Raw genomic sequence first — 17876 nt, 5'->3', positions numbered from 1 at the left:
TCAAGTAATTTTATCAAGTTGTGGTTCGAGATTACAGGCAATACGTTAGAATAGTAGTAGAATGATGTAGGAACTCAATTCTCAGATTTTGTACGGGGTTGAAACTTGTAAAAATACCTACTTTTCCAAGAAAATCATAGCAAAAAAAAATCTGAATTTCGCACCAGCCCTAATTTATTGATCCCTCAGTAGAGATAGCCTTATTTAGTTAAAGAGAGTGCGAAAGAGATGTCAGACAGCTGTGAATGTAGTAGTGATGTGCGTGATCACGCATTACCTACAAAATAAGGTCCACTCTAAGTTCACTTCTGTCACGGAGGCATATAAACAAACAGTGTTGTGTTAAATGTGCCGGGAAAATGGCGGCCCCGTCAAACGGTAGTGGTAATTTAGTGGAAGAATTTGAAGAATCTTTTCAGGTGAGTCCGATTTACTCATATCAAATCATATTTTCACCAATTTTGGGCAAAAATTGCATTTCATTCATAACCTCCACAAAATAGGTTTATTCACAAATGTCAAAACTACGATGCCGTTTTACCAACCTAGCGAATCTAATCTAATCGTGGCCGGTGTTGCTATTAAGTCGAAGCTTCGTATGGTGAAAAAAATCGTTTCTGGGTAAAACTCGAACAAGTTTCGTGTGTACGTGACCCATATTCGCTTATGAAGCTTCTATTAACTCGCGACTATCGTGAAGGGATTTTGTTGCAAGCGCATCTCGATCAAGTCGGCCATTTTACTGATAATGTTTTCACATCGTTACGAAAGGTTTATCGTGTGTTTATTAATTCAATTAACAAACTGAGGACTGTATAATAATATGTTGTGTCGTGTAATTCATCAATAAAATCCTGTGTACTTTGCGAAACATGGTGTAACGTTGTCTCGTGTGATGAAACTTTGTTGATTGATTTTTGGTGTTTGTGATCATAAAAAAGACCATGTCGGTGCCTGGGGATGATGTTGGGGTGTCTTCCAACGGGATGACGATACAAGTGTTCCGCCCTACATGGGAGGAATTCAAGGATTTCAACAAGTACATTCAGTACATGGAATCTAAAGGGGCTCATAAGGCAGGCCTCGCGAAAGTGATTCCTCCGCCGGAGTGGGTCCCTCGCAAGTCGGGCTACGACCTCGAGCAGCTGAACGTGACGATCCCGTCGCCTATATGCCAGGTAGTGACTGGCAAGCAAGGTTTGTTTCAACAAATTAATATCCAGAAAAAAGCTATGACCGTAAAGCAATTCGCTGTGATGGCGAACTCTGCTAAGTACTGTACCCCGCGACACACGAGCTACGAAGATCTAGAGCGGAAATATTGGAAGAATGTCACGTACGTTGCTCCTATTTACGGAGCTGATGTTAATGGTAGCATCACAGACCCTGATGTTAAAGAATGGAATATCAACAGCCTGGGAACTATCCTCGACTTCGTAAACTCAGACTACGGCATAGAAATCGATGGAGTCAACACCGCGTACCTGTACTTCGGTATGTGGAAGACAACCTTTGCTTGGCATACCGAGGACATGGATCTTTATTCTATAAACTATCTCCACTTCGGCGACCCTAAGACATGGTACTCAATCCCACCCGAACATGGCAAAAGATTTGAAAGAATAGCTTCAGGATTCTTTCCGACGTCAGCCAAAACATGCCAAGCGTTCTTGAGACACAAAATGACGCTAATATCTCCACAAATACTCAAACAATATTCAGTTCCTGTTAATAAGATTACTCAGGAAGCCGGTGAGATTATGATTACATTCCCATATGGATACCATGCAGGTTTTAACCATGGGTTTAACTGTGCTGAGTCCACTAACTTTGCTGCTCCGAGATGGGTGGAGTACGGGAAGAGAGCTACACAATGTACCTGCAGTAATGATATGGTGAAGATTTCTATGGACACCTTTGTTAAGCGTTTCCAGCCTGACCGTTATGAGCTCTGGTTAAAGGGCCAGGACATAGGGTGCCACCCAGAACAGCCTGAAAAAATGGTTCCGGCACCTCATCCATCAGGCCAAGATATTCTATGCAACAAGAACAACACAGAGCTCCCGGAATCATTTATAGAAGCTGAGGAAGAAGGTCTTAGAAAGAAGAAAAGGCATCCACTACATTTGAAACGAGCGATGGCCAGCAAAAGTATATCTGAAGGTGCCATAGCGGTTTCCATCTTAGGCCATGATGTTATGGATGACGATGAAATGACAATGGCAGAAGGTGACTTAGACATGATGACTTCAATGAAGAGACCAATGATGCCGCTACAGCCAGATGAAAACCAACTCGATGCATTAGAAGATATTTGGCTGAAAGGAGATGAGATGGATCCATCTGAAGCGCAGCAACCAGATGTAGGATACATGGATTCGGACAGAGATTCTGACTATGGGGCACCAAAGAATAAGAAAAGTTCCAAAACTAGGAAAAAGCGAAAGGACAGCATCAAAAAGGAAGGTAAAGCAAAGGCATTGAAAGAGAAAGAAGTTAAAGATGAAGATAACAAAGATAGCAAACCTAAGGAAGGCACGGAAGATAAAGAAACTGAGAAAGATAAAGAAGTAGTTGAGAAAAAGAAAGCCACACCACAAAAGAGAGGTAAGAAGACTAAGACAAAGAAACTATCAAATGAAGAAGTCCAGACAATGGCTGCTCTTGTCTCGAACTGGGAATCTCCACCTCATGTGGAAGAGGAGATACCAATCTTCAAAGCGGCACCTGTTACTAATGATCCACTAACTACAGGGCAATCCACGGTTGCAACAACCCCTGGAGAACCAACACAACCAATAACCAAAGTCCCTGCAGTCAAAAAGGAAACGAAGAAACGGAAATCAACAAAAGCAGATGGAGAGAAAGTTGAAAAGCCTAAGAAAGAGAGAGTTAAGAAGGAACCTAAGCCTAAACCTCTTGATGGAGTTGTCAAAGAGAAGAAGCCTAGAAAACCTAGGACTCCTAAGAAGAGTACTTATGAGTACAGTTCACCTGTCGCACCTGTTATGGCAAAACCGTCACAGACATACCAACCATCTACAATGACTAAACTGTCTTACAAACTTGCCGATATCCCCATACCCACAACGTCAACATCAACATCCTTCTCAATGCAAAAAACAGACCAAAACTCCACAACGCCACCGAAACCTGTGAAAACATACTCTGCAATACTTTTAGACCCAAGTTTGAGAGTACCAAAAGTTGTACCACCGATAAACAAGAACCCTAGTGCATTTGAAGATGAATTCCACCGGTTCATGAGTAAGAAGAAAGAACCGTCACCGCAACAGGTTCCAACTCCTCGGAAAACATCACCGACCATACAGGCGCAGACCGGGAAAGTTGTGGTTGAGAGTATTGAGCAACCACCACATCATACTCCTCAGCAGAGGGAAGACTGGTCAATGCCTATTGGGCAGTATAATGACTCTATATTCCTTAACACTCCCTTAGATTATAGGACGTACTCGAACAACCAGAGGCATCAGCCCCCACCTATGGAGAGAAATCAGTGGAGGCCGGAGTATTACCAACCTAACCCTATGCATAACAACCCTATGCCTCCGATGTACTCACAAATGACAAATAATTACTACAGAAGCCCGTATCAGTCACCATGGCAATATGGCTACCAGAAATAAGCAGTATTTTAAATTTAGATTTTAGGCAATGTCCACGAATTTGTCTCTCTTATGCAATGTTTTGAAATCTGGTTTAAATAAATACAAGATATACTATGTTTGCAAAACAAGATATACTTAGTATATATTTATTTACATATATATGTACAGAAAAGTATATATTAATGAATAAATAGCTATTTGACGGCAGCAATAAATTAAATAGAATTCTAAACACTGCATATAGGGGACTTCACTTAATGCTTATATTGGAAGTTCTATTTTGGGGAGAAATAAGTTTATACTAATATTATTATAAAGAAGAAACATATTTTTTGTTGGTTTGTATTCAAAAGTTTTACTTTTACCGTACGGGCAGCAGTTACCACGGAACGCGGGTCAAATACAGTTTGGTAAAATTGAAAATATATTCGCAATTTATTTTTAACATCGATTTTGCTGTCATTTGATTATAAAATATTTGTCTCAAAGCAGAACTTCCAATTTAAATACGACTAGAATAATTTATTTATCTTTTAAAGTAAAAAATCATTATAGAGTGAAATACACCGTTCTTGTAAATTTCATTAGCCATTTACTACGACTGATTAAAAGCGGTTTATTTAAGATCATATGAGTTTTTTTAAGTTTGTAAAATATGTCTTAGGGTTTCCTACTTGCAGTAGTCTAATTTTACACCCAATGTGAGGTAAGTCAGTAAATGCAATTCAAGTAAAATTGGTGGGGAAGAAATTCTTGTGTATAAATAAGCAAAATATAAATTAATAAAAAGAAACGTTTGCTAATGAGAGACAAAGTAATGTTAAAAAGTATTATTCTAGTCTAAATCGTCTTATAAATAAAATGATTTAATAAAAAAATGCTTCATTGTTTTATAGTGAGTTGGCGACCATTATTGTTAGTTTTCTGTGGGAACTGTTTCCAGCACCTAGATAAAAAGTAGCCCATATTATTATGTTATTCTTATAAATAAGCTGTATTACTGCCAAGTTCCATCACAATTCTTTCAGACGTTTGCACATTGAAGACTTAACAAAAACATGCCTAAAGCACCTTTATAAGTGTGATTGATATAACTTCTGTTTTTCCATTTTCTCATTGAACATTGGGTGTAAAATTAGAATGGATGTAAGCACCTAGTTTTAGCCCGGCGGGTTGTATGTCAAATATGGAAATTCTATCTAGAATGACAGAGGCTGTCTTTTAAATACTTTTGGCAGTTGTTACAGGTAGTCAGAAGCCAGAAACTCTGATAACCAGTCTTAGGGAGTATTGGGTTGCCCCGGTGACTGGGTTGAGGAGGTCAGATAGGCAGTTGCTCCTTGTAAAACACTGGTACTCAGCTGCATCCGGTTAGACTGGTAGCCAAACCCAACATATTTGGGACAATGTTAGGCAGATGAATGACAGTCCACCAACATCAAGGTAGGGATTTTTAAATTTGGTTTTTAAGCACCAAAATTTTCAAAAAGCTAGTCAAGTGTAATATTTTAAGATTGTCCTGAAATTCAGGCAATTATTTATCTGGTAATACAGTAAAAATTTTGACATACAACCTGCTTATTACAGCTTTATTTTAGACTTAATTAATGTAATTATAATGAATAAGAAATTAGTTTTATTTTTTATCCTATCGTGAATATTGAAGTGAAATATTTGTTTTTAACCTGAGTTTTAGCTATCACAATCTGTCTCTTATCGAAGTTTTATCAATATTGATTCAGAAGTTTTGGATTTTACCTCAATTAATGTTTGAATGTATAGCTAAGTCGATTTTAATTTTGAATTTGAATTTTGTGTGTAGCAAAAATGAGCGCACTTTCTGTAAATATGATATGTTTTAGAAATATTAATCTATTGGGGTATATTTACACTTAATAGTGTGGTATGACAATCAGTATCGATAAACTGAAAACTGAAAAAATATCCCCGTGATTATTAAAAAAAATATATGGTAATAAGTTTGGTTACTCAAAAGATTGCAATATACGCTTTTGTGAAGCTGTTTTATTTTAAAATTTAATTAATAAATTAATATAATGCTCTGCACATTGTTTTGCGAGCTCAAATAATTGTAGGTATTTAGAGAATCTATTTATTACTAAAACTACTTCTTATAGTTAGCTGCAGGTGTAATCACCTAGCAAGCCCTAGTGTCAGGGTTTTCTCAAATCCGCCTGACGGCCTCTGACGTGGAATTGTAACGACGACTGCTACTGAGTAGCATTCGGGGACGCTGCCCTGAAGATTTTTTCTATGTATGTGTAATGTGTATGTACATTTTACACACACAAGTGTAGCTCACGCGCTTTCTTGAGATAAAACATCTACACTTCTTAAGGTATTTTTTATTTAATGCAAGTCAACTTGTCTACAATATTTGAGCTCGCAAACACTTGTGTTAGGAAACCGTGAGATATTTGTACTGTATATAAAGATAGTCATATAAATACTAAAGTATATTTGGACTTGAGGTCACTTTGTCTGCGTTATAAAAAATATGTCCTGCTCTTGTTAGTAAAGAAGAATTGTATTTTGAAATGTAGTTTCTATCTTTATCTTGATAATCATATTTCAAACTACCCGGCGAACTTCGTACCGCCTTTTCCTCATTTGCTCACCGTTTAGACCTACCCTGGACTACGACAAACATTTTAAAACCAAAATCAGCTCAATCGGCCCAACCGTTCTCGAGTTTTAATCGGACTAACGAACAACAATTCATTTTTATTTATATAGAATATTTTAAGTATGGATATTAATGAATACTTAATACATTATTTCGATTTTTATTTAAAGTACAGTCAAACGAAAATGTGGTCTACCACTCAACGTGTAACATTCATTTGAACTTCATGAAACAGCAAGGATTGTCGACAGAAAAGTGGAACAAAGATTAGGTACTCGTCTCAGAGCTGGTAGAGCACTTTCTTGGACGACTGTACTGCAGGACTCTTGCCATCTGACGTAAAAAAGTATGTGTTTATGTGTATAAAACTTTTACATGACCATTATTGTCTATGCAACAAATGTATATTTCATAGCTAAGATTGTTTTATTAACATGACTTTCTCGTAAAACGAAATGTTAAGACTAGTAAGAATTATATGAACCATATATTATAATGCTATCACATGTAAAACAGAATCAAAATTTAGTTAATTATCATTTATTGCGTTAAAGTTATTTTTAAGATCCCTTCGAGCAGGAAATAGTTTTTGAGTGACTGGTAACCTCAAGTCTACCTGTTCACAGTAGAATTGTAATGATAGCGTATAAATTAAAATGCTGTTTCAAAAATGAAGTTCTTTCAATAAAAATAATGATGAGCACTTTGGAATTTTATTTACAACCCTTTTTGCTTATAATAGGTAGGTTGAAAACATGATTTTCTAGACTCTTATTCTGGCCTGCATATCGAGTGAGCTGCAGGCTTAATTACCTAACAAGCCCTAGTGTCAGAGTTTTCTCACATCCGCCTGAAGGCCTCTGACGTGGAATTGTAACAACGACTGCTACTGAGTAGCATTCGGGTACGCAGGCGCCACATAACACCGACAATAGACCCCTGAAAGCTGTTTTTAATATCAGGATTCTGCGATAAGTGAATTTCTCATTATGATAAAACGGCTGAACCTATATCTTAAATCAGTTGGTTACATCGTTGCTCAAAACAATATATTTTGGAACCAGGTAAAACCTAATACATACCTACATTTATTTCTCACCTACCTTTCGTGAAATCTATAGTGTATACTAATACTAGCTTTCCGCCCTCGGTTTCACCCGCGTCCCGAGATAACTGCTTCCCGCAGCCGGATGATGACATAAACCTATCCTATGTCCTTTTCCTGGCTCTAAACTACCTCCCTGCCAATTTTCAGCTAAATCAGTTCAGCCATTCTTGAGTTATAAGTGGAGTAACTAACACGACTTTCTTTTATATAGAAGATTATAAAGAGGAAAACTTTGTGTGTAATGGGTAATCTCAAAAACTACTGGACTGATTAAAAAAAAACCTTCACCATTAGAAAGCTGCACTCTTCCCGAGTAACATAGGCTATATTTTATCCATTTACGGGCAGTAGTTCACACGGGACGCTCGTAAACCGCGGGAAAACGGCTAGTCCTATAGGAAAAGTCCAAGGTTTTTGGAAGTCAGATCATCATCCAGGGTTTTGCAGGCATGTCTGAACGTGCTGACGAAGCAGGAAGCCTCTCCTTGCGTGGAGAAGGAGGAGGTGAAAGTCGAAGTGGAAAGGTTCATCGACCTCGCCAGGCAGATGGAAGCTTTCTTCTTACAAAAGAGGTTTGTTAATCTGACAGTTTATGGTTAGGCATAGAGAAGGGATTAGTATTTATGGAAATATGTAATTAAAATAATCCACGTCTATAGGTACTAATAAATATTTTAAAGAGGATTTTATTGTTGGTTTGTATCCGATTTGTTAAATTCTTACACCGTTGGAAAGCTCTCTTCCCGAGTAACAAAGGCTATATTTTATCCGAGGAGGAGCAGTAGTTCCCACGGGACGCGGGTGAAACCGAGGAAAACAGTTGGTTGTCTATAAAATGACTGGTAATTAATAACCTATAATATATTAAAACCACGTGATTCTTGTATGTAGGTAGTAGGTTAGGCCTAGGAAGTGATATCTTCCGTAAATTGTTATAAACTTGAAATAATGTCACCGTAATGTAGAAAGATTAGATAAAATTGGCTATCATTACATACGGCACGTAGTTTTTATCTTATTTGTACAGAGCCTAATCTGTTTTGAAAATAAAAGATAGCTATCTAAAGTAAACAACATAGATTGCTTCAAATTAGATGTCAACGTGCTAAAATTAGCGGAAGTGGATAGGTACCTACCTAAATTTTTTTTTTTAAGAATCACATTTTTCAAAAAATATTGCGCTGTCTATGCGTAGTTACATAGGTCAAGCCATCGAATAGTCACAAACTCAAGTATTCGTCAGAAATAGTTTAAATAATTTAATAACTTCGATGATCTTTTTCTCTCCGAGCCCCCCAATATATTTATTTAATTCTAGTTTTCAGTATTTGTTGTTATAGCGGCAACAGAAATACATCATTTGTGAAAATTTCAGCTCTCTAACTATCACGGTTCATAAGATACAGCCTGGTGATAGACGGACGGACGGACAGAGGAGCGAAAAAAATAGGGTCCCGTTTTACCCTTTGGGTACGGAACCCTAAAAAGGGACCCGTGTCAAATTTTGCTGCCCCTGCAAAGTAATACATATTTTCATCTTCTAGATTCCTCTTATCCGCAATGAGGCCGGAGTTACTAGTGAAAGAAGATAACAATGAACTGAAATGTGAGCTGCAGAGAAAGGAGGAGTTGCTCAGAAGGCATTACGACAAGATCAGCCAGTGGCAGAACTTGTTAGCTGACTTGCAGGTTAGTCTCATATGTTACGAAAGCGGGTGAGACATACTTGTGTGTGTAAATGTATGCTGGGACCCGATTCTCCTAAGTTAATAATGTCAAAATTGAATAGAAATCGAATCGCAATAGTAGTTTTAACCATATCGGCCATTCTGCTACTAATATAAGACCAATCGTATTCCAACGACATTCGATTGGTCTGCTATTTAGGTGATTTTGGTCTATACGGTAGTTTGCTGTACAATCATTTTGCAATCGTAAATCATTTGCAGACAAAATGATTCATTATTGAATGACAGAAAATAATAAAAACGTTTATTTCAAAGAAAAAATAGCGGAATGCCACATACGCTTCAACCGTAATTAAGTCGTGATTGGATCGCAGTCGAATGTGAATCGTAAGTCGCTTAAGTAAAATTACGAGAATCGGGCCCCTGATGCACAATATGTACCTACCTACATTGTGTTGTGTTGGTATGACTCGACCACTACTAATTGAGTGCTCCCGAGCGCCCGCATACCTACTTTAAAGTCTGAAATTGTCAATCCACCTGACGCTCATGGCTCGACCTTTTTATGAGAAGAGACCGCTGGAGGCGTGCGACAATAAAAAAGCTGATGAAGAATGATGACTAACGACTTATATTCGAAAAAATACTTTCTCTTTCCTGCCATGTATCCCCCATGGTTGTGGGGTTGGCTTTCTTATTTTTTTTTCTCCACTCCTCTCTATCTGTGACATCGTTCTCGGATACCTGGCACCCCTTCATGTCTTTCATCACTATATTCCGCCATCTTTTTTTAGAAAATAAAAAATACTACCTAGATTCCATTTCACGAAAAAAATCTCGCGGAACATTGTGGATTGTTTGATTGTGTGTGTATTTTTGTACGTATTTACTGAGCTATCGCATAGATACCAGCTCTGCGTCTGCGGGACTTCTTTCGTGAAATGGACTTTACACATTTTTATTATAGTGTGCTTTACCTTTCAAATGCGAAATCTTCCTACAAAATGGCAATAAAAGGTCCTAGTTTTTAAGTTGGTTTTTGATTCCTCTTGTTCTCTGACCGTAGAACATTTCTGCACAGGGCCACACGGTGTACAACAAGTGCCAGCAACAGACTGCGCAGGCGCCGCCCGCGGTGCAACAGGCGCCTGCGCCCCAACATGTGGTGCAGCAGAGCGTGCAGGTATGTTGCGTTGTATTGTTACAAGTTATCGGCATGAAACTTGAGCTCTGACCTTCACCTGCGCAGAAGTAATCTATTGGGTCCTTTTGGTCCTTGGTATGAAGTGAGGCGCGGGGGCGGACTAAAGCGGTGATTAGCTCGCAGTGCATCGCGTCATAGCCGTCACTCGGGGTTGGTTCTTTGCTAATAAATCACTTCTGCGCAGATGTAGGTCCTGCTTAAGATTCGTGCCGATAACTATACTAGTTATTTCATCAGGATCATCATCCTCCTGCCCTTCATCATCTCAGCCATGGGACGTCCACTGCTGAACATAGGCCTCCCCCTTAGATCTGCACAGATACCTGTTGGAGGCGACCTGCATCCAGCATCGACGGCGACGTTTATAAGGTCGTCTGTCCACCTTGTTTGTACGCTGCACTTGCTAGTCCGTAGTGCAGGACCAAGGACGTATCTCAATTCTAATTGTGGGCGGGGCATAGCATTTCTTCTCCTTCCATATTTTTCTATTTATAATATATTCGGATTTGGACCGTAACATACGAGATACTTTATTCTATAATATTCCCTAGTTAGGTGCCTACTACATTTACGACACTAATATTTTGGCACGGCTCTGCTCAAGATTACTTTACTGTTTACTATGTAACTAACGATATTATGATAGAGCTACAATGTGCGACAGTTTGTCAATATTTACTTTTTTCATCCGTACTTTGTTCCGGCTGTCATTGAACATCCTTGGCAGTCGTTACGGGTAGTCAGAAGCCAGTAAGTCTGACACCAGTCTAACCAAGGGGTATTGGGTTGCCCGGGTAACTGGGTTGAGGAGGTCAGATAGGCAGTCGCTTCTTGTGGCACACTGGTACTCAGCTGAATCCGGTTAGACTGGAAGCCGACCCCAACATGATTGGGAAAAAGGCTCGGAGGATGATCCGTACTTTGTTCTCACGATCTATAAGTAGCAATGCCATTTTCGTATTTTTACTGTTAGGGGAAATATGAATCTTCAATGCACCCGAAGTCCGTATAATTATGCATAAAACGCTAAAAATCATTGTATTATGGGAGCCCCCAAAACATTTATCCTATTCTAGTTTTCAGTATTTGTTGTGGTTGCGGAAACAGTCTATCATGAGAAACAGCTTGGTGAGAGACTGACAGCGAAGTCTTAGAAATAATAAGGCTCCTTTTTACCCTTTAGATAAAATACCCTAACGGCCAGTTTCGTCATCAAAAGTAAAAGCCAAAGTAAAAGTCAAAGTAATATCTAAAGTAAAAGTAACGGTCAAATTAGTTTTTTCTATTAGTTTTTCTGTTACTTTAGCCTTGAAAAAACGAATTTGATCGTTACTTTTACTTTAGACATTACTTTGACTTTAACTTTTGATGAAGAAACTGGCTGTAAGTAGCTAGACAGATAATCACCTAACATTCACCAGGCACAACAAATGGCAGCAGCGGCAGCAGCGCAACAAGCAGCGTTGCAGCAACAAGCAGCGTTACAGCAACAGCAGGTACCTCGCCCCCCGCACCCGCCCGCATACCCCGCGAACGTGCAGCGACGGTAGTCTGATGTTAGGCGTCAGAGAACTTGATGAGAGATCTGATGTGTATTATATAGTATTTGGGCTGGTGATTTTGAAACTGGATTGGCAAGTTTTTGCGAAAGAAATACAGTGTAAACTCTATATACATAACGATAATGAAGGGTCTGCATTTTATCTTCTATATAAAAAAAATAAGTCGGGTTTTCCTTCCTGACTCCAGAACGCACGAACGAATTTCCACGGCTTTGCATTCGTTGGAAAGGTCTCGGGCTCCGTGAGGTTTAGGGTCAATTCCCACTGAAAGAGCAGCGGCCGTAAGAGCACGGAAAATGTAAGAGCGCGGCGCGGTGCGGCCCGGCGCGGCGCCGCGCGGCCCGCCGCGCTCGCGCTCAATCCCTTAGGGTCAATTCACACTGAAAGAGCAGCGGCCGGCAGCGGCCGTAAGAGCACGGAAAATGTAAGAGCGCGGCGCGGCCCGCCGCGCTCGCGCTCAATCCCTTGCAATTACGGCCGCTGCCGGCCGCTGCCGGCCGCTGCTCTTTCAGTGTGAATTGACCCTTACAATTTCGGCCGCTGCCGGCCGCTGCCGGCCGCTGCTCTTTCAGTGGGAATTGACCCTTATTATAGCAAAGAAAATTCAGGAAAAAAAAAAATATCACCAAACAAATTTGAAGATAAAATGGTCGTTTTGTTGTCCTGAACTTGGGCCTTATTTTTCATTACTTCAACGTTAACTTTAATTATAAAAAAATATTCCAATAATTCGTAAAAACTTGCCTTTTTTGCAGTTGGTTGCAAAAAAAATTGGTTACAAATAGTTTTCAGCGTTCAGTAAAATGATGACATAAGTATAACTATCGTAACCATTTTTTATGTAACTGGCCTGTTTTCAAAATCGAGGTTTTGAGAAAATGTAAATTGTATTTTTAAGTAATTCTTAAAGTAGGTATTTAAAGTAAGCATAAAAAATTCAGTTTTTTCCTTTTGTTTAGTAGATAGTTGCAACTTTGATTTTCTTTAAAATATATTTTGATTTTTTAATATTATTTTTTTGTTTTATTTATTTTTTTACCTTCCCACACTGCTTTAGATTTATACATGGCAACACTTTAAGGTATGTAGTTTTTTTTATTATTTTTTGCTTTCCTATTCTCATTCGCAAAACAGCATGGCAAGATATATTTTTTTTACAAAAAAGATCCTCCACATAAAAAAAAATATATGGACATATATTTCTGCTTATATTTTTAGAAAAATAAAATGACCTTTTTAATTTCTGCTTACTTATTATTTGGAAAAAAAAACTTTTATTTTTTTCACAAGCTTACTCCAGTTATAGGTACCGGCACGGATAATGAGCTCTCGGCGGAAGAGTGGGGATCGCTTTGCGCACTGTACACATAAGGCAATAAATCGCTTCTGCGCAGGTGAAGGTCAGGGCTCAATATCCGTGCCGATAACTATACCTACTTTTACAATTTTGTTGGACCTACAGCACATATAATTTCTATTAGATGCAGAACAGTTTGGCTCAAGGTATGTTCCTGGCCGGAGGCCGGGGTGCCTACGCCGGGACACCACTGCAGGGGCCCCTGGCTTATCTGGAGAAGACTGCTACTAATATAGGTAGGTTTTATTTATTTCATCATCTTGTATATCAATACAGTGGTAGTTACCAACTATTCACTTTGACGTCACAGATTTTTCACATGTATGTATGTTCTACTCTGTATTTGTAATGTTCGCGCATAATTGTTAGAGTTTGATGAACAACGTAGGTACTTACCTATGTACTTTTGTGTACAAATAAAGGCTGTAAATTTTTATTTGTAGTAAAGTCTCTGAAACTAGTAAGCTCTGAAAAATTTTCTTAGAAAGAGCTACACTATCCCCGAGTAACATAGGCTAGGTACATTTTGTACAGGAAGAAGTTCTCTCGGTGAAACTGCAAAAAACCAGCTAGTATATTTTTATTCTAGCGATTCCTTTATAGATTATTATATTGTAGAGAAGTAATAAACAATTTATTTATTTATTTATTTATTGTTATAGATATGGTGGGTCTGGGCGACGGGCGGAGGTGACGCGGCCGCGGGAGGGGCAGGGGCAGAGGCCGCGGCAGAGGCCGAGGTACCTATTCTATATTATTTTATTAAACTTGTCGTTTAAAAGGTAATTTCTATTCGTTTTTTGACGAGCATCAGTGTTAGGATCTATAACCACCGATTATTTAATAGTTACACTATTTGCATACTAAAATTATTGACAAAATTGATATTATTTTTAGAATTTTTGTGTTCGAAAGAGGCGAATTGAGAACTTTCTTTTTTTGAAAGACTTCCCACAATTATTCATTCTAAACTTTCTTCCAAACACCACTGAATGCATTTCGATGAAGCTTGGCAGTAGTATAGTTTATACATCAGAGTATACAGACTACTTTTTAACCTCATTTTCAATTTCATTGTTTCTTAGGTCGTGGAGTATTTCTATGATTTCTTGGTTCCGTAGGTCGTGGAGCGTCCCCTGAGTATGGCGGCAGCATGACCCCGCCATAGCGCAACCCCCTCCCGGCAGCGTCCGCGCCGGACACACACATAGACACACACACAGTCATACACACAGACACACACATGTATTACACACACTATTGAGTATATGCTTAGAGAATGGATGACATAATGATGGGGTCTTTTAAAGTCACTTTATATAGTAGGTACAATGTAGAAGTTGTATGTACCTATTATTCGATTTATTTATTTATAATTGTACTGCTGTAACATCTGTTGGTAAACCAAAATAAACCAATAAATAATCATATCAGCCCTCCACCGCTAAACGTAGGCCTACTACTACTATCCATGGTTTTGGTTGCCAACGGGAAATTCAAATATAAAATGTTTTTTAATGATTTACCTGAGTTTACATTCGATATGAGGAATGATCTTAGCAATCGCTATAGTAAAAGGTATACACTTCGAAGCAATTTTTGATGTCTTTGTTTAACTCCGAAAGTGATTTTGAATAAAATATTTTGCATTCAAAAGTTTATCAGTTTACATTATGCTTATTTTACCAAAATTGCACGCGAACATTTCTCAATATCCGCGAAACTGCAACCTTTGTGCGCGAACACATGCTAACTATGCATTCGTGCCTTCACGTATTCATTTTTTGTTTGCGAACAGTTTGTTAGATTCTCGCGATTATAATATCTTCAGTTTCACAATCCTCGAAAACTATAGATTTATGGTGGCTTTGGTTTCACACATTTTAGCCTGAAACAGAGGGTTCAATCCATTCTCTAGGTATATACTATGCACAATATGTAGGTATTCAGGATGTTAATTTAGATGGCATTTTTCTTTACATCACCCCTTTTTTACCCGACTGCCAAAAATTGTTGTTTTTTCATGAAACTTTTATAAAAGAAACACCATATTTTCTTCCTTCTTGTTACGTGTTTATGTGTGTAGCCTTTAACTGAAAGGCTATGAAAAGATGTTATGGTATGCCCACCATCTTATCCCATTAATACTGTTCTAACTTCTGTAACTAAACTGACATCCTGTATACATATGAAAAATTAACTTTAATATTGCAAAATACTGTATTACACATAGGAAATAAATATTACATATTATACATAAAAGGTCGGTTGCATTACCATGACATTAGTACCTACCTAATTTAACTGTGACCTCATAATTTTGAAATTTTTTGTTCGCGAGCAAAAGCTTTGTCAAAATGTTTTGGATTTATTTATCAAGTAGACAATGCAATATTTTGTTAAAAAATAAATAAAATAACAGCTTTTTTACACCACATTGTCGTACGAGTAAGCGCGACAACAAACATGTGACAACCATAGGTTCAAACAATGACACTTGAAAAAGCGCGACAATTGTTTTCGCGCGTATAAAAAATTAGCAAACATGCGCTGTGAGAAAAAGCTCTTAAATAAAAATACTAAAAAACGTAATTTTCTATCAGTCTCTAATGCAATCGACTTTACACTTTAAAATTAACACATTTCATTACCAAGATGATACCTACACTAGTAAGTAGCAAAATATTGTAAACAAAGATATGAAAAATTATAATCAACAGAGAATATTACAAATTATTTTAATATAATATACTTAAACAAAAGTAGTATATAAGATAGAGTAAGTAAAGTAGATTAGTAGACTTGCAAATGTTCGTTGCTAATATTATAAATGCGAAAGCAACTCTGTCTGTCTACCAAGCTTTCACGCCAAAATTTGGTACACAAATATTTAATCTATAACCTGAAAAAGGGCATAGAATTTTGTCCTGTGAAACTGTGAGCAACAGCTACTAAAGAATTTTTAATTATTTTTGTTACCATTAACTACTGTACAGAATATCAATGTGTATAATAATTACAAGTAGTAAATGACTAGAGATAAATAAATATACACATAGATAATAAAAATCTATTTTTGTTTATTAAGATCCAGTTGCACCATTTAACTATAACGATAACCAAATCATAACCAGCCGTATACCAGCCTTACCAATGGGGCTCAATTCTGCTAATTTAATAATATGTCGATTGGATAACAATTGAATCTCAATAGCAGGTTTAACCGTAGCGGGCATTCTGCTACTAATATAAGACCAATCGTTTTCCAATGACATTCCATTGGTTTGCCATTGGTCTGCCATTGCTCTCTAGGGAAGTCTGCTCTACAATCGTATTGCAATCGTAAATCATTTGCAGACAATATGATTCATTATTGAATAGAAACGTTTATTTTAAGCAAGCCATAGAGGAATGCCACATACGCTTCAATTATTATAATTGCGCCGTGATTGGATTTCAGTTGGATATCAATAGTATGTCGCTTAAGTACAATTAGCAGAATCCAGCCCCTGAAAATGGTTCGGTTATCGTTATTTCAGCACAATTGCCTCCTAGCTCATTTATAACTTTGTAAATAGTTAAATAACATTGAAATTCCTCACTGATATTCTCATTTAGATAAGTAAATTAGTAATGGAGATTATAGCTCGGGTTTTAAATTGAAAAATATTCTTCATATTTTTTTTTATTTCAGCATAATATGTTCAACTATGTATAGTTATCGGCACGGATATTGAGCTCTCGGTGGAAGAGTGGGGATCGCTTTGCGCACTGTACACATAAGGCAATAAACCAATAAATCGCTTCTGCGCAGGTGAAGGTCAGGGCTCAATATCCGTGCCGATAACTATAGTTAATGTGAATGTTACTGTGACTGTTAGGAGGAAAAAGTAAAATATTTTTTTGATGTTTTATCTAAGTCAAAGTACATACAAGGTGTAATCTTTCGCTGTATTAATATATGTACCTCAGAATTACAATATATTGTTACATTATAAAAGAGTTGCTTTCATTACCCGGGTATAATTTCGGTGTAAATATAAACCTAGTAAGTAGGTATATAATAAATTGAGGTTTGAGAATGATTTGATCTAGAAATGTAAAACAATTTAAAATTATTTCAATAAATTATAATTCGAGTGTCTCCAGATGTTTTATTTTGTAAGCCGAGATCAGTTTTCACTGTTAAACTTTAAGAACTTTATGTACATCATATAAGTACTTCCTAAGTATATCTTGGACACCAATGACTGTGTTTCGGATGGCACGTTAAACTGCAGGTCCCGGCTGTCATTTAACATCCTTGGCAGTCGTTACGGGTAGTCAGAAGCCAGTAAGTTGTCTGCGTGAGGATTGCTGTCACTCCTCACCGATCCCCTCGATATACATAAATATAGAAAGTTGCTACCTAATTGCTACCTGCTACCATTAGTTGTCATATTCATCATCTAAATGTGATAGCCATTGTTATATCAGGATGGTTGTCACTCTTATATCAGAATGGCTGTCACCTAGATGATGCATTTTATTGGCTCAAGCCCAGTTGAATAGAGTATTCCTTATGATATCTCCGCTATTTTTCCTATTTCCGTGGCCCTAACACTGGCACAAGTAGAAATAAAACCTCCCACAAATCAAATCAAATCATTTATTTGCATAATACAGGTATAAAAGATGTTAC

At 37.6% G+C, this 17876-nt stretch overlaps 2 protein-coding genes across 3 annotated transcripts; both read left to right on the top strand.

Moving 5' to 3' along the window:
• The first annotated feature begins 259 nt into the window (after positions 1 to 259).
• LOC110381575 (mediator of RNA polymerase II transcription subunit 28) lies at positions 260 to 16575 on the top strand. Of its 2 annotated transcripts, none has more exons than XM_064043020.1 (8): positions 260 to 419; positions 7832 to 7956; positions 8929 to 9073; positions 10154 to 10255; positions 11698 to 11772; positions 13320 to 13431; positions 13858 to 13935; positions 14317 to 16575. In XM_064043020.1, the coding sequence occupies exons 1-7, from the start codon at positions 360 to 362 to the stop codon at positions 13887 to 13889; spliced, it is 651 nt and encodes a 216-aa protein (XP_063899090.1). In that variant the 5' UTR covers positions 260 to 359; the 3' UTR covers positions 13890 to 13935; positions 14317 to 16575. The 2 variants fall into 2 exon arrangements, with proteins under 2 accessions (XP_063899090.1, XP_063899089.1); XM_064043019.1 differs by having other exon boundaries at positions 10139 to 10255.
• On the top strand, positions 488 to 6979 carry LOC135119162 (probable lysine-specific demethylase 4B). The gene has a single exon (XM_064043015.1). It carries the CDS (start codon positions 945 to 947, stop codon positions 3645 to 3647), a length of 2703 nt encoding a protein of 900 aa, XP_063899085.1. The 5' UTR covers positions 488 to 944; the 3' UTR covers positions 3648 to 6979.
• Positions 16576 to 17876: the final 1301 nt, after the last annotated feature.

The sequence above is a fragment of the Helicoverpa armigera genome, chromosome 30, assembly GCF_030705265.1.
Source record: "Helicoverpa armigera isolate CAAS_96S chromosome 30, ASM3070526v1, whole genome shotgun sequence".
In the NCBI taxonomy this organism is placed as follows: Eukaryota; Metazoa; Arthropoda; class Insecta; order Lepidoptera; family Noctuidae; genus Helicoverpa; species Helicoverpa armigera.
The sequence above is the reverse complement of the archived record's forward strand: the minus strand, read 5'-3'. Positions and strand labels throughout refer to the sequence as shown.

Excerpts from the sequence above, each read along its gene's own strand:
- LOC135119162 (XM_064043015.1), top strand. The coding sequence starts at position 945 with ATGTCGGTGCCTGGGGATGATGTTGGGGTGTCTTCCAACGGGATGACG.
- LOC110381575 (XM_064043019.1), top strand. The coding sequence starts at position 360 with ATGGCGGCCCCGTCAAACGGTAGTGGTAATTTAGTGGAAGAATTTGAA. Across the intron at positions 11,773-13,319 it reads CAGCGTTACAGCAACAGCAG|ATGCAGAACAGTTTGGCTCA; the intron begins GTACCTCGCCCC and ends AATTTCTATTAG. Across the intron at positions 13,432-13,857 it reads GAAGACTGCTACTAATATAG|ATATGGTGGGTCTGGGCGAC; the intron begins GTAGGTTTTATT and ends TTATTGTTATAG.